Raw genomic sequence first — 23,755 nt, 5'->3', positions numbered from 1 at the left:
AGCATTAAGAGAAGGGTAAACACCTTATCTGGTGCATCGCTGTTTCAGTGACAACAATGTTACAATGTAACATTGTAATGTTGTAACAATGTAATGTTACAATGTACAATGTAAAATACAAGTGAATTGTTGAAAGAATGCCTGGCTAGTAAATATTTTTCCTTTATTCTTGCAAAACGCTTCATTTACCTGTGGCCAAACTGTTAGACGTGATAATTTGATTGATATTTGTATGATGAATGTGAGACAAAAAAGCATCCGTTTATAAGGAGTTTTTTTTTAAATGCATCAGCTTAATGATCATTACAACTCCTGGAATGCAATTTATTATTCCTCGCGGACGGTCATTACAGACCTTTATTGTGAAATTTATAGATCGCTTGCGACAGAAACTGTTGTGCATCCGGATGTTCTAGGTGTTCTGTTGGCATCCGCATCTAGACTTACATGTTGGCTAGCTAGCTAGCTAGCTTGATGTTCGAAGTTTGATGATTAGCAATGGACGACTTTTATGTTAAGCCAGGTACAAATATTAAATTAATATAGCGTGTGATGGACACGTGTCAGTAATTATTATTCCTATTGCTGTATGCTTGCTAGCTAGCTAATTACCAAGCATATCGATGGGCAGTCCACGTAACTACCTTAACCACGTAACCACAGCACCGGCTTTTTGAAAACAATTTGTCATCGATGTCCTGTTGAGTAAACTATGCTCTGCGTTAGTTATAGCAGTAATTTACGATGTCTTATGTTGCTTAGGAAACCAGGAGCGGGGATGGAACGACCCTCCACAGTTTTCATATGGTTTACAGACACATTCTGGTGGACCGAAACGCAATGTCCTCAACAAGAGGGTGCCCCCACCACAACTGACAGGTCAAAGTAAGTCAAGAGTCCGTGATCTGACCCTAGGTTCAATGAGTCATATTACACTTGAGCTGGACTGGGAACTACCTGTCGAGATGTGGAGATATTTCATATATTGTGTGTAGTTTATTTTATATTCTTTAAAAAAAACAAAAAAACAAAAAACATCTCTGTTGCACACAGTATAGCAAAGGAACATTCCCAACTAGCTCCTCTCCCTGTTTATAACATGTACCACTAATCCTGCACTAATGAGAATTCAGTGTTGATGAAATAAGACATCAGACTAGAAAGGATGTGGTCTCCTCTAGAAAAAAAACAACAACTGAGAAGTTTAAAGCAACCCCACTGCTTTACACTTAATAAATGACAATGGTAAATTTAGTATTAATGAAAGGGAACGCATTTTCCGTGTTCATGATGATTATCACAGGATTATTACAGGAATATCCTAGAAAACTTCTATGGAACCATCACTTTTTATTGAGTAGTCCTGTAAAAAATAATTTAATAGTCAGTAATAGTCAGTATCACAAGACACATGGAACCTAGAAATGAAATCTATGTTACATAGACCATAAAATTTGGCAATGATTTATATTTACACTATCACACGAGTTTTTTCCTTTGCTGTTTGGACAGCCGATGTAGCCTGTCTTCTAAGACTTGCCTTGTAACCCACTTGGGCCCTGTTTCCCAAAAGCACAGTGTTAAAATCATCTTAAATCATCTGAAATTGGAGTATAATTTCAAGATTAAGATGTATATTTACAAGTCCATCTTGATTATTAAGATTATTAATCTTGCATAATGTTTTGCATAAATAATAATAAATAATGCATAATGTTTTGCATTAAAAAAAACCATTTAATTTAGAATAAATTTTCCTTCATATATTTTCAGCAAATTTAAAATGATCATACCACAGTGGTACATTATGTTTTCAGGTCCTGGATTGGGATCACACACTTCTCCAATCAATACGTCAGTCCCTTCAAATAACCCAGTGCCCCCTACCATGGGTGGACTGACCCCACCTCCTCCCAAGAGTCACATGTCCTCAGGTGGAGAAACAAGCTCACGCCCCTGTTCCTCAAAGATTCAGAATGACTCCTCTATGCAACTGGAGAATGAACTCAACCTTACTGATGTTCAGGCACCTCTTCTCTGGGCGTTGACTGCATGTAGACAATCTGTAAAGGTATTAATGTACAACAAAAATTAGAATGGACTAAATTATAAATGTTTTCTTTGTTTGTAAAATGTTCTAAAATGTTCAACTATTTCTAAAAGTTTTCATGCCAGTGTCTGTGTCTCATCCTGGACAGTTCTGCTGTGTGTGAATGCACACCTTGACTGCTTCTTCTTAACCTCATGGAAACAGTGCAGTGAGAATTGTCAGTGCCTCAATTGTCAGGGAACTCAGGAGCATGAAGTCTTCTCTGCATTTTCCTCTCACAGAAACAGGTATGTGATGACGTAGAGCGGCGGTTGAACCTTTTTGAAGACATGTGGAAAGGTGGGAAACTCTCCCTCCCAGTTAAATGTAGGATGAATGGACTTTCCCGAGGTGAGTTGTCTTATACCAGAAATTGGAGAAGTCATAAAGTGTGTGTTAGACTAGAATTACAAAATGTTTTTTTTAACCCCCCCCCCCCCCATAATTTTGGTCATGTGGAGTTGCAACTCACTAGCTAGCTCTCCTCCTAACACTGGCTGGGGAGGGCTAAAACATGCTTCCTCTGAAACATGTAAAGCCACCAACTATAATTTTTCAATGCCTGTTCATGCCATTGGACAACAATATATTTGGAGAAAAGTGCTAACTGCTCATATCTATATATGTGATGTAACAGATGTCAGTACTTAACTACAATGATATTTTATTCAGTGGAAAATGCTTCTTCTTTTATATAGTTTTCTGGGCCTACCCCTCCTAAACATGTGGCCTAATATGATTGTTTTAGATATGATAGTTGTTGTGTCTGTGTGCACATTGGCTAGTGGTTATCTGAAGGACTTCTCTCTTGTGCACATAGCATGATCAGTGCCTGAGTCTACCCTACCATTGTCTACAAACTACATCATCCGACACAAATACAAAGCAGTCTTAAGTGTATTCATTAAAGCATACAGATGTCTGATGAAATGAAATATATCCAAAGAGTCTTTGTGGTCAGACGGTTCAAGTGAAGGTGAGATATGATGTCATCCTAGTACACTGGAGGGTATCCTAAGAATGGTCCAATATGTGGGGGCATCTTCCTCTAGTCCAGTGAGGGTCTGCTTCTTTCTACAGGCCTAGCCTCCAAATATCGACTATTCCAGTACATATGTACAGCTTTCCTTTTGCTAACAAACCAGCTGGAATACAGTAAGGGTGTTAACATTTTCCTCCAAAATACTGATGGAGAATGAATTCCCAATGCATTAATTTAATAGAGCTCTATAGATCTAACCTTATCTTCACCCCTGTGGCCTTGTCTTGTTGGCACCTTTCTTTATAAGGGGCTAGGTGTGGATGGGTGGGTGTGGGTGTGTGTTTTGGTATTATCTTTTAACTAGTCATGCTCTCTGACTCCAAGCCACAGGTGGCTGTGAAGTTGTCGGGATTCAAATTCATAATCCGATAATATAATGGTATTGATCCGAACGGAAATTGCTTCAGAGTATTAGAGAATGAAACCTTGATGCATCAAATGGCAGCATATACATTTCCATTTAAGCTATACTGGCTTTAGGGTTCCCTTATCTTAAACCACTTAAACACATGCAAGGCCCTTTAGAATCTGATTAGTCCCACCAGTCATGGACCATAGTTAGACTAATTTCTGAACATCATTTTTCTAATTTTTTTTCTTAAGAATGTTCTGTAGTTCCTAAATAAGTCATAAATAGACATGAGGAACATGATGCTAGGCTGACACTCTCATTTTGCTTAGAGCTGAGAAGCAGGAGATGGGATGCAGCAGATGAGATTCATAGAGCTCTGATGGTGGACTATGTAAATGAGGTGAGTCACTGGATGGTGGGAGTCAAGCGACTTATTGCAGAGACGCGTAACTTGAGTCCAGAACTTCTCATGGCAGACGTGCTGGCTCAGAGCTCTGATGAACTGGTGCAATGAGTTCTTACAGGGATGTTTTGTACAGATTACTGTACAATATTCTTTGAAACCTCTTTTCATAACTGCTGTGAGACAGATCAAATCAGACATTCTTGATCATGTGAGGGGAATTAATACTTTAAAATCTGCATAATATTGCAACTGGTTAAATTGTAACTTTTCCCATACCCTGTTTATCTTAAAAGTCCTCTTCTCGCTGATTGCATAGTCAAAGAGTTGTTCCCGGAAGTTAAGATTGGCTAAATGCGGTGGGCTTAATATCACCTTACTTGGGATCTTTATGGCAACTTGCTTTTTCAAAGTGGACATCTTCCAAGACAACTGTGGATTTAGCTGACGTGCAGATTGTCTATGCAACTACACCTTGTACTTTTTTTCTCTTTTTTACACAGCATTACTTGTTTTGTTCATTACGTGTCATGATTTTTGTGCTATTTTGTTAAACAGTAATTTACATGGAAAACAAACCTGTTGGCTTCAACCTTCAGTACTGTAGAGTGGGAGTGTGGCTGTTTGTAGCCCATTGGCTAAATATTCATGTATATAATACCCTAAGAATTAAGGAGCTATATGGCACTTGTGTGTATTTCCAACATTGTAGTTCCCACTTCCATTTGAACAAATCTGTGTATTTGTCAATATATTCAAATGTTTAGCATGTTTTCTTACTGTGTAAATAAAATGAATGATATAAATAACACATTCAGTGTTATCCTTATACTGTGTGGTATGCTCAAGTTAGAGGTTTTGATTTCCTAGTTTCCTTTATTCACATTTAGGAAGCATAGAAAATGTTCACTTACAGCCATTACTGAAACAACAACAACAAAAAAATCATGCAAGTGTTTTAATAAATACCCTGTAATTTTAACATATTTATTTCTATGTAATGCCAGAATCACTAGTGAAAATATTAAGTGGCTTGTGTATTTTTATATAAATACTGGCTACTATAACAAAAAAAATGTGTAATAAATTCATTCATATTAATTATTCTAAATGTGGTTTGTTTATATATACAATGACTAAGCACAAAAAGTAAGTGACAATAAATGTCAGAATAGGGTTATGATAATTTTATATTTTTAGTAGTATTGTCTACTCTTTGAAGTATTCTGTCTTCAGGCCAGAACGTGTGTGTACTGTGTACGGTTTCCCTAGCTGGTAGTTACATATGGCACAATGGAACTTAGTTGTCTATCTTTTGATTGTCAGAGATGCAGTGAGTCAAATCTATTCCAGCTGGATGTCTCTTGTACTGGATGTACATTTGGTGCTTGCGTTATAAAAACGCAGAACATAAGCTTAATGTGAATGGATTGAATGGCTCCCTGTAGGAAGGTGAGAAAATGCATTACTCACTGGATCAGGATATCACTCAATCACCTCCTGCTCCTAATGAGGAGCATCCAGGAGTGGGCATCCAATCAAATTCAGTCCAAGCTCAGACCATATAATGCTCAGGCACCGAACAACATAAACATTCCATGCCACTTGACAAGCATGGTGGAGAAGGGGTGATTTGAGTTTGTTTCTCAGGAACTGCATATGATGGGCAAAATGTGAAAATAATAAATCGCTTTCATAAATACTGTTTAATACTTTTTCATGGTAAAAATGACTTACTGCTCCTTTAAACTATGCATTTACAAACATGAGCAATGTATTGAACATGTAAACCTAAATGGGTCAATTATTAGATTAATATGAAATATGGAACAAAAATATTACAGAATGTAATTACTTCGTAAATGCATGTCGCGTCTGCTATGGCTTTTTAAATCAGATGTAGCTGGAGGTTGAAAATTTATACGGTAGCCATAAAAAAAATCACCCCTAAGTAAGTGTACAAGTGCAGGTGAAAATGATTAATAATCAGGAGAGGCTAAGGTAGAGAGGTGTGATTGGTGGATCAGGGTGGAGTGATGGATGAGCTTCTGACAAGTATGCATGCTGTGAGATGAAGTCCATGGCAGGGGTACAACCAGCCTCAGGGCTCACAGGGAGCATGATATCATCCAAATGAAAATGCCTCAAAAAAACAAGATAGCCTCATTAAACGCTCCATTTGGGTTATTAAGTCTAGAAAACAAATACCTGTGGCACTCATTGCAAAAACCATTTAACCTATGAAGAAAGCTATGAAACAGCACCAGCCTGTTTCAACTAGTATCCAAGTCTTCAAGAATTCTGATTTCCTGTCCTTGAGCAATGTAGATATCTTATGTCCTGCCAAATTTGATCCCAGACAGTGTGCAAAAGGAATTGCACTATAATACAATACTCTGACCCTGCGTTATAGGATCGAGAACCCAGTAATCTAGCCAATTACCTATGTCTGGAGAAACTTGAATGAACAATATTATTCATTGCATTGTTCCAGGATCCCTGCAACACATAGGTTCCACCTCCTTTTGTATACATCCAAATCATCACATCGTTTACATTTCTCTCATTTTCTATAAAGATGGTTGTCTAGGAGACATTGCAGCACCTGGCAGACATGAAAAATGTGTTCAAGTGAGCAAGAATAAAGATGCCATCTATGTTTCGGCTACTGTTGGATCAGCATGCCTTGTAGTATTTCATTACAGAGACTAAAGGGGCACAAAACAAACAGTATGACATCTTGGTGTCACATCTGCTGCAAGAGCACCATCTACTCAGGACTATGTTACCCATAAACCTCCTGTTTGTTCCCTGTCACCAGATTGTTAGTCTTACTTGTGTCTCGTTATCCTTATGCTTCTCTGTATGTATATATCTGTCTGTGTTCATTGTGTTTTCATGAAGTGTTGTTTGCATGTCTGACATTTTTGAGCATTTGGATTGTTATGTTTTCTCTGGTTACTCTGATCTTTGCCTGCATTTTTTAGATTACCCTTTTTGCCTGTTCCCCATTGGATTCGTTTGCCTGGTTGGATTGACTTTGGTTATTTAGTACTGCCTGTTTTTGACTATGACTTGGATTGCCATTATCGGATTAAACTACTCTGTTTTACTGCAATTGGCTCCATCTCTCTTCACCAAACATTACACTTGTTACACATAATGGCAACAGGTTGTGATGAAGAAGTGTTTCCATTTGTGTCCTTTGCGATTGTGTATGAGGTTATAGGTGCTTCGCAAATCAAGCATAGTAAAAATCCACACATGGAGTTGTTCTATAGCCACTGGAACTAATGACAGTGGATAGTGGATTTTCACAGTGATTGCATTAAGACAATACAAGGATATTGGTAGTAAATACAGGGATACAGTCCCCTATCTTTATTTTTCTCCACAATAAAACCCCCCTGCAACTGCCGAAGATGCTGAAGGATGTATATATCCCAACTCTAGTGCTTTCTTAATATATTGGTTTCATAGCTTCAGTTTCAGGCATAGAAAGGGGGTCAACTCTACCTCTGGGGGGAGCAAAGCCTTGTACCTGCTGGATCAAGCAGTCCTAAGGGTGATGGGGAGGGACTAACATGGTCTTAGACTGGCTAAAAATATGTTCTAAGGGAATATTAGGGACATCTGTGTTCACTGGACTTTCAAGGCTAGTGGAATGACAAGGCAGGGATAAGTAGGCATTGTGGCAATATGCAATCCCCTGGATCAGTTCCCTTGTTGATAATGATAGGGTAGGGGCATGTTTGGATGGACAGGGGTAAGCTAATACTATGGGGTTGTCAGAGGAGTCAAGAGCAAAAAACAAAGTCTCTCCATGAGGGAGTCTCAGATCTCATTCTTACCATTCAGCTGACTTCTAAAGACTTCCCTCACTCTTTCAGAGATTTCGGCCCATCATGCAGTTGCTGCAGATACACCATAAGGTGAATCTCTTTTCCAACACATCCCAAAGGTGTGCTATAGGACTGAGAAGTGGTGAATGTGGAGGCCATTTGAGTACAGTGAATTCATTGTCATGTTCAAGAAACCAGTTTGAGATGATTGGAGCTTTGTGACATGGTATTATTATACTGCTGGAAGTATCCATCAGAAGATGGGTATACAGTGGTCAAAAAGGAATAGACATAGTACACACACACACAAAGTAGGTTACATCAACAAATACCCTATAGAACAATGACATATAATTACAAAAACATTGAAATCAGGATGTTTTTGAAAAGGAGACAAAATATAGAATTCCCAGTTCTTTGGAGTCATAAAGGTTGTATACAACAGCACCATCTTCATTGCTTTGAGGTATTTCAAGTACAGTGTACAGTGACCATGTATTTCACAGTGTATTAGAATTAGAGTTAGTTATTCTGTGAGGTGAAAGTGAGGAATATGCAGTAGTAACAGCAACAGGGAGTGTGGCTTCCCTCACGCCGGGAATGGGAACTGGCTGGGCGGTTTCCTCCACAGCAGAGACAGGAGCTGACAGGGTGACTGTGAGGGCAGTAGCTGCAGCAGGGAAACAGGGAAACTATGAAAACATGATCCTAGAAAAAAGCTGTAGCTCAGCAGCTAAGCTCATACCTGAATCAGAACCAGATACATGAACTCTATCAGTCAGTTTTTAGGCCTCATCAAAGTACAGAGACAACACTGATTAAAGTAATTAATGACTTGTTGGATTCTGACCAAGATTTGCCATGGTGTCCCACAAGTATCTATACTAGGGTTTCTGTTTTTTCTTTATATATGCTACCTATAGGAAACACTGTGCTAGTTTCCTCTGCTATGCTGAAGATACTGAGCTACATGTCTCAACCAAGTCAGATGACATATATCAGCCAAGTATTATTGAGGTATGCGTAAAGGACATCATACACTGGATGTTGAGAAACGTTCTCTCACTTACTCCTGACAAAACAGAAGTGCTTCTATTAGGCCCACAGACAGCTAGGACCTCACTTACTTAATGAACCTCAGTGGTCTGCCAATCACATCTTCTTCAACAATTCAAGATCTTTGAGTGTTTATAGATCCCAGTCTCATTTGAAGCTCATGTAAATAATATTTCTAGGACTGCCTTTCTTCACCTCAGGAACATTGCATGGATTAGGAACATATTCTCCTCATACGATGCAGAAAAGCTAGTCCATGCATTTATCAGTTCAAGATTGGACAACTGTAATGCCTTGCTATCAGACTGTACTACTAAGTGCCTAAGCAAGCTTCAGCTAATTCAAAATGCAACAGACAAAGTTCTTACTAGAACTAGAAAGTTTGATCACATTACTCGTATCTTAGCTACATTGCATTGGCCCCCAGTAAAATTTTGTATTGATTATAAAATACTTCGAATGACCTATAAAGCACTGAATGCTCTTTCCCCACAGTACCATAATGAACTCCTAGTACATTGTAACCTACTACGTCTGCTCAGATCAAAAGGTGCAGGCTCTTTACTAGTACCAAGAATAAGAACATCTACCAAAGGTGGCAGATCCTTTCCCTATAAAGGTCCCATATTATGGAATAATATTCCTGTAAAAATTCAAGACTCACAGTCTCAATATTTTAGGCTGATAACCTATCTGTACAGTCAGACATTTTATTAAATACTTCCCATCTTGGATAAAGTTGTAGATCTGAGGGTCCATGGGCATTGACAGCTATGGTAAACTGGGATGTTATGATGTTATGTCATCTCTTTTTTGTCACTCAAGTTTGTTGACTGAGAGAGGTGGAGTACCAATGTTCCAGGGAGCCCTCACGGCTGTGTTTCCTTCTGGCTCCATTCTTTTAGCTGTGCTGCCATAGCTAGATCTGCTGGAGTCCATCTTTGCATGTTATACCTCCCTAATAGTTCCTACACATCTTCATACCTGGACATGCCTAATAATCTATTCTCTCTTTCTGCCGAGGTACACCTACTCCTGATGTGATGTTGTTACTGAGCCTCAGCCCATCTCAGCTGCCATGGCTCCTCCCACCACCTCCTGATGCCTCCCTGCTGTAGCCCACCACACTTCCACCTCAGCCAACTACTTCTCTATTGCCCTGGACAGATGTTCTCATGCAAGATAGGTTTCAGACACATGCACATCATTCATTCATTACTTATATGTTTCTTACTTATTTTTTTTCTCTCACTACTTATTCTGTTCTTTATTATTTATATTGTTGCTTTTGTAGTGTCCGTTGTCGGCCAGAGGAGAAATCTTGTTTCCTCTCAAGGTTTCTTCCTCATGCTCCATTTCCTTGCCACTGTCTCCCTTGGCTTGCTCACTGGGGGCTTGGACTCAGACATTTGTAAAGCTGCTTTGTGACAACATCTGTTGTAATAACCGATATATATAAATTAGAATTGATTTGATTTGCCACTGTAAACAACAACTCCTTAATTCTGATGGTCCGAAGGTGTTCAACAAACCAGTCAGCAAGCCTTCTCTTAATTTCCCTAATATAAAGCTGATTACATCTCTTAGAAGAAATACAGTAGACAACTCCTGCAGTAATACATGTGAAGTGGGCAATCACAATTGATCCTTTTGTGCAAGTTATTTTTGTGGCAGTGTTAATAAATTTACATGTAGCACATCTACATTGGTTGCATGCTACAGTACCACAGCCATTATTTGAATGATCATTTATCTCACTCTAGACAAGCATGCCTTTGATGTTTTTGTCTCATCTGTAGGATGTTAGTGGGGGATTCTTAAAAGGGATTTGATCTCTGCAGTAAAGAGCTGAAGTAAAACACACTATATATAAATAAATTTGATATTATGTCAATATTTTTTGTCTGCTGCTAATGACAGTGACTCACCTTTAAAAATTACACATCATTAAAGCTCAATCAAATTCATCCACTTCCATGTACAGTGACCTTTTAAATGAGCTCTTTCTAAAATACTTAATGACAATTTGTTACTTATCTATCAACATGCAGCAAAATAACAAATAGGCCAAAATAAAATGAAAAAAATGTGAAGGTGAAAAAATAAATTTACAGATGGTGGGAACATCTAGCAGATGCGTTTTTTGGATGCTTTCTCTATGCTTTCTCAGATGACTGTGGTGAGGCAAAATGAGTGGCTTTGTGCAGAAGCCTGTTTTAATTTCAAGCAAATATTGCTCACTTTATAATACTGTTGCTTCCTAAAATATGTCAGTTTGAGGGGTAACCAATTAGTCTACATTTAGCCTGTTTCTAAACTTAGAACGCCTGAATCAGAAAGAAAGAAGAACGTCCGTTCTGATCGAGATGTATGCACTGGAAATAATGCTGCTTTCATCTTTGCAGCCTCCGTAACACCCTTTGACCAAATTTACAGTGTTATTGCCCGAATCCGGACGTTGTCATAAACAGCCAGACTCCGAAATATTATGGAAGGCTAATCACGTCCTAGTGGCGTGAAAAGCAAAGCCAATCACATCAAGGCTCAGCAAGACTATCCAATCAAAAGTTGAAAATAGAGTACACATGTCCAAATGGCCAATCAAAGACCGTGCAAAAATTGGTTCTGTACCACATGGAGTTAATCAATAGTCCATGCTGGGAGGAGAAAGTTTGTCGTCTAGGTTTTAGAGACTGCGCACCGTATAATCTGCGGTAGTTTTGTTTAAAACAGAAAAGCATTATTCACACAATGGAAAAGAAAAACATTATTAATTTTGGTGCAGGACCTGCAAAACTTCCACCATCCGTAAGTTTCCAGTTGGATTCATGCATGGATTCATCAGTTGGATAAAATGACGTATATTTGATTAGCTTTCTTTTGTAGCTTTTGTGAGCTCACATAAGGCTTTGAGTTGATCTGCATCTAGAAAATTTTCGCCCGCCGCCATCTTTCGTCTTCTTGATGAAATGTATCAATATATTTACTGACAATCAGCCGACTTGTTACATCAGGTGGTTTGGGGCTTGATGAAGTGTGAATTCAAATTAGCTGCAGTAGAGGTGGACACAGGATCAAGATTACAACCGTCTCCAGTGATGGGTGTTGATGTTACATCAGCCAGTCATTCGGTCTTCAAGCACAAATCGTCAATGCCCTCGTTCAAATGCTTGTGACTTGATCGGCCGTAGTTACTGGTAGTGAACTTCAGCGTTTGTAGATCGTGAAATCATTTTCAACTTTAAGCGTAAATCAACTGTTATTCACAACGTGATTATGCGCACGTCTTTTGCTTATCGTGACGTACATAAATAGCTCAAAGTAAAATCGATTTACAGTACTTGCTTGTAAAATATCGCTTTGATTTAATAGAACAGTATTAAAATATCACTTGTCTTAGGATTTACATGGTTTAACTGGATTTATGCACCATACTTGTCTTTTTCTCTTTTTAAAGGCTAGTGAAGCTTTCAGGTTAGGCGATGTGCTAAATTTACTGCAATAAATTAATTATCATTGGCCTGGAGGGTATTATTTGTATCGTCAGTTCGACTAGACTTGGCCTATAGGCCAATCGTAGGTTTCTTTTTTAAAGAAGGCATTCGGAGTAAGAAAAGACAAAACTAGAGAGCAACGAATGGTCTTGGTCAAACCTCAGTACTAAGTAACTCATTATTACCTCAGTGACTCATCACGAAAACAACCTAGAGTTTGTTAAACTGAGAGAGGATTTATCTGCCTTGTCTCACACAATTGCAAAAAAAGTTTTTTTTCAGAAGGCTCTGCCAACTGAGATAGATGATGGAAGATTGAAATCTCTGATTCTAAAAATTAATACATGGAATAAAAGTTTGCTACATTCATCTCTATTATACCTTAAACAGTGCATACCAGAGAATCATGTCTGGAAGGTTGTGAGATTTAGTTACAGAGCTGTCGGCTATTTCTGATTTGAAAGGTCCACATTATAACTGAAAATCTAGAATGATTTGGGAGCCACTACCTCTTCTGCTCAGCAAACCAGTTACCCATATAAATATGTCAAGCAGTTGCATTAACACTGCAGAAATCAAACAAGTGCACATGAAATGAATGCAGGATAAATGAGTTAAATGTTGAACTTACAAAAATAAGGTTTTTCTCATTTTTCAAATTAATCTACTAGCTCTAATGTTTTGTTGCACATATAATCGCTTTTGTATGAGTTGCTAATGTGATGTTCATTTCAGTTGATCATTTTTAAAATATACATTGTGGAAATTCATTTGCAGCATAGTTGCATGAAATTTGCTTAAGACATCATGCATAAAGCAAATCGATTATCTATTCAGTTTTATAACTGATGGGATGTATGAATATTTGTTTTTATTTGTCCTCATTAAGGGTATTCTATGGTGAGTGTCTGATGGAGGAAGACCAAACTCTAAATGCAGGGCCTAGGCCTTGCTCACAGCCCTTCTGTCACACAGCTCAGCTACAAGAAGTAACAATAATCTTGCTAGCTTGGTTTATAATGCTGTTTAGATTCATCTTATGTTTCACATTATAATTTTAAAACCAACAAATCAATGAAAAATATAAAACAAGCTTGTAAAACATTTCCATTAAGGTTTTTTATCAAAGTTAAAGAATGCAAACTTTCTCAGACAAGACAAATTCTGTAGGCCCTTTTTACACAAATAATCATTCTGGGCTTGCAACAACTTTGTTAGTTATTGTACCTAGGTACTTGTATTCATTAACCCATTCAACCTCTATTTTTATTTATTTATTTATTTTTTTTATTAATGGTTTTGTCCTGAGCAATGTGTTTTTGTCTAAAATCAATAAGCATATGTTTTAGCTATTCTGATGTATAAAAAGCCTCATCACACCATTTGATAAAATATTTCACAACAGAACCATGTCCTTTTTCATCCTTGGAAAGAAGGACAGTGTCATCAGCAAATTTCACTATATGCCTATTGTGAGTCATGTGTGTAGAATATGTACAATAGAGGAGAGAGTACACAACGTTGTGGTGAACCAGTGCATGACCTTTAATTGTTTGGAAAAATGGCTGTTTACCCTTACCTTTTATTCTGTTTTATTCAATCACTTTTCTTTAAGCAGCTTTTTAAGACAATTCAGAACTATGTGAGGGCTACCAACCTAAAACCATTGAGTGTAGTGCAACATTTAATTTTTGGAACCAGAACTGTTGCTAGTTTACACAACTTTGGCACTGTCTGATAATTAAGTGACGATTGAAAAATATGGCAGAAAATTGGACCCAATTACTCTGCACAGTATTTAAGCAGACTATCTCCTATACCCTCAGGGCCAGGGCTCCTTACCTTATGATGTTTGAATATTGAGCTGATTTGCATCAACACAATTCTTTCCCCTATTATCAATATTTTCCCTTGAAATGTTTCCTGCTTAAAAAAAAGTGATCAAATCTTAGATAAATTTATGTAACTAATTTGCTAGATTTATACCAGAATAAAAAAATAAATCCAAAACCACGCCTCTTTAGCCTATGACTTTAAAACCCATAATAATATACAGCCCAGATTATTATTTCTCAACTTCATTTCCAACTTCTCTTTATAGGTTCGTTTTACTTTTTCAATTGCTCAAGGACACACTTGATGGTTCACTTTCCTTGGTACATAGTGTATCTCTCTCACCATTACTGTTTTACACCAGATTTCAGACACACAAAGGCAAATATATCCAGCTTGCTCTTTACTGGTTCCTCTGGCTTGGTGAAGAGAAGCTCTGAAACTCTGCCTTGGTCCATAGCTAGCTCAGAATCAGCATCTTTTTGTGTAAACCAGGTCTCAGTAAGGCCATTATACAGACATCCCTATAGGTGTGTTGAAACCTCAGTGCAGCTTATAACTCATACGTTTTATTTTGTAGGGACTAAACATTCACTAAAAGTATAATGGGTAAGGAAAACTGAGAGAGATCCATTTTTCTTAATCTCTGATGAATCCCATCCTTACTTCCTCTTTCCACTGTGGAATAGTTGGAGCAGTTTTAATGCTAGTGTTTGATTTGCTTTGCTTTTGGATCCTTGACCCATTGAAAATATGCTAGTTTAAGATTTTTGGCATGGGTGCTCAGATCTCTATTTCCTTCATTTCCTGCTGTGCAGCAGTGTCACACTTTAATGGTGTGCATTGGTTGGTTAACTGCATTTCATCTCAAAGTTACAAAGTTTCCTGCTATGTTCCTGATACTGAGAAATGAACAAGTTGTACTTTAATAGCCATTTTGACTAGAAATTAAATCAATGTAAGGGTGGACTTTAGTACTCCATCCCATAATTATTATTATTATTATTATTATTATTGTTGTTGTTGTTATTATTGTGTATGTATGTCTGCTTATTTAGTGTAGTGGTTAAGAGGTTAAGACAGCTGATTTGCACACAGAATGCCACTACTGTAGGCTCCCCTGATTTAAGATGGCTTTACACTGTGATTCCAGTGGTCTTCCAGTGGTCTTGTTTGTTTATTGCATGTTACACTATGAGATGGTACATCTGAAATCGTGACCAAAGTCAATGACCGACTATACCACTTCACTTGTGCTGAAAGTCAGACTATATAATAGTAATGCTAGAAAATCTTTCTGCTTTTGTCATCCATATATATATATATATATATATATATATATATATATATATATATATATATATATATATATATATATATATAATCATATTTTTGCCAAAAGGAGACATCAAAAGGCATGCTTTCTGCTGCCACAATCCCACAATATGTTCTTATTTTGGGTCCAACATATTTTGTTGTGATACATCAACTTCAAATCAATAACAAATGTATGGGTTGTGCATAATTCCAGGCCTCTCCCTATAGGTTGTTTTTAGACGCATGTAGCAGCGGTCACACTGAGATTTTGGAGCACTGCCACAAGATGATCATAGCTTCTTCTGCTCTTTGGTTGCAGAAGAACTACAATTGCTGCAGAGGAGCATGACCTATTGTACATTCCACGACCAAAAATTTTAACTCTCTGCCAAATAAATGTTTCATTATCTGTGATTGCCCTGTGTGACAGCATTGTTACAATGACTGCATAGTATATACTTAGCTTTAGTGGCAAGCAAACCATCATACAGTATGCAAGCAGATATGAATGCTACAATAAGCAAAGAGCTCTACTACCAACAACCAGTATAACTGAAACCAACAAACTGGTATATGCCACTGCAATAGTTATGGTAGGGATCCTAGGCAACAAAATACAAGCCATGGAAAACTGACCTTCCCTCTTGGAGACAGAGGCTGTAAGCCAACATAAAAACAACTCTGATGGAAGTCAGCAAATTGACAGAGCTTTGGAAGGGCATAAAGATCAAAGATGGGGTCTGGCTACAGAAGGATTACAACAGGGAGCCAATAAGTGAGGCTATAAAATCTGCTAAACAAAGGTTAAGAGCACTGGCATCAAGACATGCCTACAGGTTAAAGAAAACAGCACTGAATGGCTGACTAGCAGAATAAAAGAAACAGCACTTTAAAAGCTCCCATTCAGGCTGGGACAATACTAGTCATGAGGGGTCCCAACAAGGGATCCAAATGTATCCAGCTACAGACCAATAACCTGCCTGGCTACAACAAGGAAATCCATGTCAGGAATAATAGACACCAAGCTGAATGAGCACATATGCAAGTATGAGCACTGCTCAGAAGGGGCAAACCGGAGACTCAAACCATCACCTGCTGAATGATGGAGCCATCTAGCAGGATTCCAAGACCAGACAGACCAGCCTAAGTGTTGCCTAGATCAACTACAAGAAAGAATGCCTAGCCCCGGATAAAGTCAGTGAAGCCATAAGGGCTAGAACGCTGTGGAATGCTGTAGGATAATGCTAGAAGCCAACTCAGACAATTGACAGAGTGGTATATGTCAAGGAGATGTACTGTCCCCACCACTGTTGTGCATATGCCTGAATCCTCTCAAACAGATTATCAATAAGTGAGTGTGGGTAATTCTGCTCCTTAATCTCTACCATCAGCCATCTCCTGTACATGGATGACATCAAACTATATGCCAAGTTGGAAAGTGACATTTACTCAATGATTGATCTACGGAAAGGACATAGGATTGTTATTCAAATGGGAGAAGTGTAGTCAGCTGTTAGTAAAAAGAGTAAGTGATCAGGGTAGAAGGAATGAAGGTGTGCCTCAGTCAGATGGGGGATGGGGCTGCCATGCATGCAGAGGAGGTTCCATTGTATAATGGGCCCCTCTGTGGAGTTTACCACCAACAAATAGCAGAGGTGACTGACATGGGGTTGAAGGACAGCGGCAGACCCAAGATGCAAACATTACAGAGTAGCCTTTGAGGCAATCCAGAACCTAGAAGCGGTATGCCAGGTGCTGGCAGGGAAAGCATAAGTTGAAAGACAGAACCAAGTGGCAGGGATCATATTCAGGTCCAAATAGCAGGTTGTCCACACATGCATCTTAAATTCGTTTATCCAAACACAAATCCTTAATTTGTCTTATGTCTTAAATCCATCTTGCCTAGGTCTTAAAATGCCACAGTTTTTGTTTTTATGCATTGCATTTCACAATCTCCAGATTTCATATGCAAGTTAGATTCATATGCAAGCTTGTTTTTAAAGGCTGACTGAACTTGGATGAAGCAATGCCAATATTTTATTTTACTTGCTTTTAGCTAGCAGAATCATTATGACTGTAGGCGTTGGGTGAAAATGTAATGGGAACTGGTTGGATAACCCAAATGAATGTGGTTAAAGCCAGTTCTAATCAGAATAAAGCACATTGCACAATGTGCAAGATGTTATAACTATAACATTGCTCATCAGTATACAGTGTGAAAGGCCCCCCACTTTGTTGCAATGTAATGACCTGCTGCTGCAATGGGACTGTACATATCTAGTGCCTGTGATTTGCATCCATGAAGAACAGGAAACCACATGCAGAAAGTTGATGTTCTAATCAGAAGAAATCTGTAGAGCAATTCCTCTGGCTTTCCTCAGGTTTTGATCCAAGCACAGAGGGAGCTGCTGAATTATAGTGGCACTGGGATTAGTGTTCTTGGTAAGGATGATATTAAAAATTAATTATGGCATTAAGTTTTATATGATTGCAGTGGTAATGATCCGTACTCATTATGTCTAGAAATGAGCCACAGGACATCAGATTTCAGCAACATCATAAACACCACAGAAAATCTTCTTCGTGAGCTTCTGTGAGTTTTATTCCTAATGAAAGTACATTGACATGGCTTTGATTGATAGTCATATAATTGCCAAGTATCCATATTAACATTCATGTTTTGTTTTTACCTATTCTGTACACAGGAATATACCTGAAAACTACAAGGTATTGTTTCTTCACGGTGGTGGAACAGGGCAGTTCAGTGCTGTTCCTCTAAATCTGATTGGTCTGAAGAAGGACAGGTGTGCGGATTATATCGTGACTGGGATTTGGTCTGCAAAAGCTGCCAAAGAGGCAGAGAAGTATGGCAAAGTGAATCTAATTCACCCAAACCTGGATAGATACACAAGTAAGTTCTTTAGAATTTTCCTTTTGAAAAAACTGCTGTGAATGACCACCTGATTCTGACTGTAGGAATGGCACATATTTTAAGGACATTATTATGGAAATTGCTCTGCTTCTAAAGAGAACTCAACCATTCAAATTAATAAACCAATCATCCACTGAGGAATGTCCAAAATGCAAAACGATTGTGTATTTGAAGGTAGTTCAGAAATGTTCGATTTGTATACATTTTGTTTTCTTTTACTTCTTGTTGAATTTAACAACAAATTTTTTCAACTATTTTCAACCTGTTTATTTTCACTATTATTGTGTTTAAGAAAAACTGCTAATTAGCCTAACAGTCCTAATTTCACTTGATGAATTGTCTTCAATGCTTAATGCAGGTTTATGATTTTTGTATACTTTGATTTTTGTATTTTTGCATATAGAAAAGGTGACAGACATTTGGTAGAATATTGCTCTGAAAGAAAAATGGAAAGAAATGTGTAGAGCAAAAATTTACATTGGTATAAAGTTTAAAAATGTTGCAATATGTAAAGTAAAAAAGAAATTCCCTTTAAAATACCGGTAAAAAGCTTTTAGCTTTTCATGAATTCTAAAAATAAATGTGGATGTTTACCTTCAGGTATTCCAGACAGCAGCAGTTGGTCATTGAATCCTTCAGCGTCCTATGTCTACTACTGCTGCAATGAAACAGTCCATGGTGTTGAGTTTAATTTCATTCCTGAAACCAAGGATGTCATTATTGTCAGTGATATGTCATCAAATTTCCTGTCCCGACCAATAGATGTATCAAAGGTTGGCGTTATTGCTACTATTTAGGTTTTTCCATTGTGGAACATCTGATTAATGATAAAGTACTATAACTTGTTTTATTTGTTTGTTTTGCTTCATTGGTTTATTTCTGAAATTTGTTTGTTTTTGGTCCAAGTTTGGGCTAATATTTGCAGGTGCCCAAAAGAACATAGGATGTGCTGGAGTCACTGTTGTCATAGTGAAAGAGGATCTATTGGGAAACGCCTTGAAGGAATGCCCTATTGTACTGGATTACCAAGTACAAGCTGGAAACAGTTCCCTCTACAACACACCCTCCTGCTTCAGGTAAGTCTTACTGATGTCCCCCCCCCCCCCCCCCCCCCCTTTCTTTCAGTGCTCATATGCCTGTTTTAAGTCTCTGGATGACAGTCACAGCAATAACATATTTGTAAGAATTAACACTAAAATAAGCATATAGCATTTAATCTAAAAATTCAGCATGAGAGATTATTTTGCATTCTGCACTCAGAGGTCCCAGGAGTAAACCCAGTTTTGATGAATGGCACTCATGGAATAGTTCTGTGTTTGTATTCCTTATTTATATAGTTGGAACATTTAGAATATCTAGATGTAGAACATCTACAGTTGAACTATGTCTCTTTGCTTATGTCCCTGTAATTCTACTACATACTGTGTAACTGTGGCATGTACACGGTCATATAAGAATATTATGACCATCTACTAAATAGTGGGAATAATCACCCTTTGCTTGGATGACACTAGCGAGACGTCGTGGCATGGACTGTATTAGGTGATGGACGGTATCCAGAGGCACTCGTGCCCATTCCAAGTGTGGCGGAGCACTAAGGTCCCTCAGGTTGTGTGTTTGTGGGTCAGCACGGTGATCCATGTGTTCTCAGATGTGTTCCACTGGATTTATAGCAGGCCAAGGAAGGACACCAAAGTTATTGTCATGCTCCTGAAACCACTCATGCACCACTCTTGTGCAGTGAGTTAGAGCATTATGCTGTTGATGGGTACCATTTTACCATAAGATAAGAATGTACATGTGTATATGATCTCCTAGGATTGCCTATGTACCCATTGGCATTGAGAGTTGTATTAGTGGTCCAAGATCATGCCAGGAAAACAACCCCCAGATGTGTACTCTTCCACCACCACCCTGCCTTTGGCCCATAGTTCTCTCTTGGAGGCAGTTCTCATGCATTTGGTTGTGTATAGACCACTGTCCAGCCACTTTATGTAGCATGAGCCTGGATTTGTCTGAGAAAGCAATATTTTTCCAATCCTCCAGTGTCCAATTATGGTCCTCCCGTGCAAACTAGAGGTAGTTCTGACGATGAGCCTTGGTCAATCTTGGTGCCTTAACCATACTTCTGTTTCATAGGCTCAGACATACCATTAAGCGAACATGGTTGATCTCTGAGACTTTCCTCATTGCTCCTGTGTTCATTACAGAGACTGATTGGTCCACTGTGTTGTGATGAATGGCCTGTACTATGCTGGAGTCATTGTTCCTCTCTGGCATGAATAGCTTATGGGGCACCACTGTTATTCTGTTGGGAGGCACTCGATGTGCGAGGAGTCCATTCTGAGTACACCTTGACCACAGCGGCTCTAAAATGTCCCCATAAAGTTTGCAGTTTCCGAGATGCTACCACTTTTCGCCCGGTACTCTGTCATATCCTTTTTGACATCAGTCATATCGCATCCTTTGCCCATGACTGGAGTGCTCGCTTATTTATACATGCAGAAAACCTTGTTACATGGTGTCTGTGGCATCCCAGGCTGGGTTCATTCCAAACCAGGGGTCATCATAATATTCTGATATGATCGTGTATTACTTCTGTTTTTACATTGCAAGTGTAGTTGAATTCATCATACCAGATGATGGTTTTTTTGAAGTCTCTGTGGTAGTAGACGGTGCTTTGAGGGCTCTTCAGGAGCAGAGTTGGAGCTAATTTCCTGCATGTGGCATCATATCTGTCCAGTTGGGCTGCCGCTTCTTAATATTTTTAATTCAGGGGAATTCATGGTATACAATGATATAAAGTAATAACAGTCAATATGGTCTCTTTCTTTTTTTTCTTTTTTTTCTTTTTTTTAAAACTTATTCCCCAACAACAGAACAGACACTGTCTTCCCACAGAAGAAGAGAGGGAGGGAAAATTAGTTTTATAAATAAATAAACAAATAAAACTAAATGAATAATAAAAAGGAGGGGCAGAGAGTGAAAATAGAATAAATAAGTAAGTGCTTTTGCAATAAATACAGTCATGGCAAGTTTGAGTTTGGTGTTACTTTTTAGTTAGGCCTATTCCTGAGGAAGGCTGGATAACTTTTTAACATATATTGACAATATTGGTTTCCGAGGCATAATTTTTAAATGAACACTTTAAGGGAGTATTTAATATTCTCTAGCTTGAGAAAAAGCATTGTCTTTCATCCATTCATGATCTTTTGCTGGGTCTCTTGGTTTCCAGTTTAACAACATTCTTTCAAGCTAGCAATGGTGAAAAAGCTAGAGCATCCTTTATTTTGTTAGTTGTGCAGATGTTAGGCTAGGCTAGGCTGAAGTTCAACATTAGAAATGCCTCAGACAAAGTTGTAAATACTGTGAGACAAAAGTGCATAAACTTGGGACAATCCCAAAACACACAAACTGAGCTGGCCTTGTCATGGTGAGTTATCGCAAATTTCATCTGTATTCGAATGCATCTTGGCCAGCCTAGTTTTACAGTAGTAAGTACAATGTACAATCTTAAACTGAAAAAGTCTCAAACAAGCACAAGATGCTGACCCATTGATTCTAAACAGGGCAGTTTCCCATGTCCGCTCTGGTATCTCCAGAAGTTTTTCTAGTGATTGTTTTTAAGAGCCATTGTACTTGTATACAGTTTTGAAATTTAAGTCCTTTTAAGTACACTTGGATGTCTAGAATGGCTTCTATTACTGATTTTGGTAATAGGTATGTGAAAGTTTATGCCGTGCATTCTCATGAAATGTTGAATTTGTAAATAGTGGAATAAGTGAGAAATTGCAAGCTTATATTTGGTGGACAAGAAACATGAAATGGGTGAAAGTCCTGTCTTTTGGTCTTTGAGTCTGCAGAGGTCCACTTTCTGCCATTCCATAAAGATGGAGTCAAGGTTAATAGGAAGAAACGTGGTTGTTACGAATGGGTCCTTGAACAGACAAATCCATCACTTTTTTTTTATTTTTTATTTTTATTTTTTATTTTTTTCATAGTTTTTCCTAGATTGTGCGCAAATTCTGAGCATGGAAGGAATGATTGGACATGTGATGTATTGTGAAATAGAAAGGGGTAGTTTTACTGTCACCAAATCTAGAAGGGAAGAAGAACTGCAAGAATCAGGCAGACCAGTCTGTCTCTGGGTCCAGTGTTTTTTTGGGTTTTTTTTTTTGTATTTTGATCAACCACCCAGTAATAATGCCTAAGATTGCACCCTGGAATTCTCTCTGAAGAAATTCTTTATGAATGTTAAGAATCCCATCATTCCTTAAAAAGCATGATTTTTTTTAGACTTGGAAGGAAAGACGGGGAGATGGTGGAATAGGGTGTCCTCTTTTAGTATATTAATTTTAATGCAGTTGATTCTGCCTTTAAGGGACAGGTGTAGAATGTTCTGATTTTTTTTTTTCTCTTCCATTCAGATATTTTGCTGGTTTATACTCTCCATCAACCTATTACAACTGGAACATGACCTTTAATTTTATTTGCCTGCACAACTCCTGCCTGTCTATGTTCTCTGCAATAAGAGACACATTTGCACTACGAGACTTGTACAAAGGAATAATCTTTTCAAATCTACTTTCAAAATCCACTGTGTCCCCTATCCAGCTCTGGTTCTCTGCCTATTATATTGGGTTTATTTGATGAGAACTATGTTAAATTTGTATGCTACAACTTACTGATGAGGCACCTCCTGACCAACAACTTAATGGTCCAAAAAAACTGACCTGTCCTTTCTCATTGATGCATCGCAGCAGCCTGGGGACTGTTTGCATCTTAACACACTCACACTTGGTGGGTATAAATACTTATTTAAACCCAAGCTGAAGGGTACAAGTTGTGGGCTTTGTATTTTTAAAGTAAGTATCTTAACATTTTAGTCACCATGAGTTCCATGATGTAATGTCATTTCAGTAAATAGCGTTGAATATTATTTAGCATCTCTGCTTCCTCAGCTGCCATTTCTTTAACATGTTGCTTGTTTTCAGATGTTCCAAGTTTAACCTATTTCTAATGCACCTTTTCTAGATGTTTTGTAGGAAGGTTTTTTGCCTCACAATTATGTACATTCTTTTTTTGTGGTGATCTTTATGAACATATTCGATCAGACTTTTGTACATGACACAGCACCAATAACCTCCTGTCTTCTGACTTTGGGGTCTTAAGTATTCATCTTCTTTTGGGTCTCTGCTTTTGATTATATATGCCTACTTGTGTCCTGCCTCTCAGGTATCTATCCCTTGTCTGGGTCAGATCATATCTTGCAAACAGAGTACTAGAGTTCTGTGTCTGCTACTGTAGCACAAGATGTTCCTCAGGGATCTGCCCTCTATTCTTCATTATTTACTTGCTACCCCAGGGACACACTTTTTCTTCTCCCTTATCAAAA

At 38.1% G+C, this 23,755-nt stretch overlaps 2 protein-coding genes across 5 annotated transcripts in view; both read left to right on the top strand.

Moving 5' to 3' along the window:
• The first annotated feature begins 409 nt into the window (after window positions 1-409).
• Window positions 410-4,699, top strand: sra1 (steroid receptor RNA activator 1). Of its 2 annotated transcripts, XM_027009254.1 has the most exons (6): window positions 410-523; window positions 763-885; window positions 1,818-2,071; window positions 2,332-2,440; window positions 3,813-3,883; window positions 4,390-4,699. In XM_027009254.1, the coding sequence occupies exons 1-6, from the start codon at window positions 499-501 to the stop codon at window positions 4,438-4,440; spliced, it is 633 nt and encodes a 210-aa protein (XP_026865055.1). In that variant the 5' UTR covers window positions 410-498; the 3' UTR covers window positions 4,441-4,699. The 2 variants fall into 2 exon arrangements, with proteins under 2 accessions (XP_026865055.1, XP_026865054.1); XM_027009253.2 differs by having other exon boundaries at window positions 3,813-4,699.
• Window positions 4,700-11,353: 6,654 nt separating this feature from the next.
• psat1 (phosphoserine aminotransferase 1) overlaps window positions 11,354-23,755 on the top strand; it is a 28,057-nt gene continuing 15,655 nt past the window's right edge. Inside the window, exons 1-6 of one of the 3 annotated variants that reach the window (XM_027009311.2) lie at window positions 11,422-11,592; window positions 17,810-17,870; window positions 17,952-18,021; window positions 18,134-18,339; window positions 18,961-19,133; window positions 19,267-19,436. In XM_027009311.2, coding sequence (XP_026865112.2) covers window positions 11,536-11,592; window positions 17,810-17,870; window positions 17,952-18,021; window positions 18,134-18,339; window positions 18,961-19,133; window positions 19,267-19,436 — 737 coding nt within the window. In that variant the 5' untranslated portion in view covers window positions 11,422-11,535. Of the gene's footprint in view, window positions 11,593-17,809; window positions 17,871-17,951; window positions 18,022-18,133; window positions 18,340-18,960; window positions 19,134-19,266; window positions 19,437-23,755 lie in introns of all 3 variants that reach the window. The other 2 variants (XM_027009310.2, XM_027009312.2) reach the window with 2 other exon arrangements.

The sequence above is a fragment of the Electrophorus electricus genome, chromosome 5, assembly GCF_013358815.1.
Source record: "Electrophorus electricus isolate fEleEle1 chromosome 5, fEleEle1.pri, whole genome shotgun sequence".
Lineage (NCBI taxonomy): Eukaryota > Metazoa > Chordata > Actinopteri > Gymnotiformes > Gymnotidae > Electrophorus > Electrophorus electricus.
This window is presented reverse-complemented; position numbering and strand designations above follow the sequence as displayed.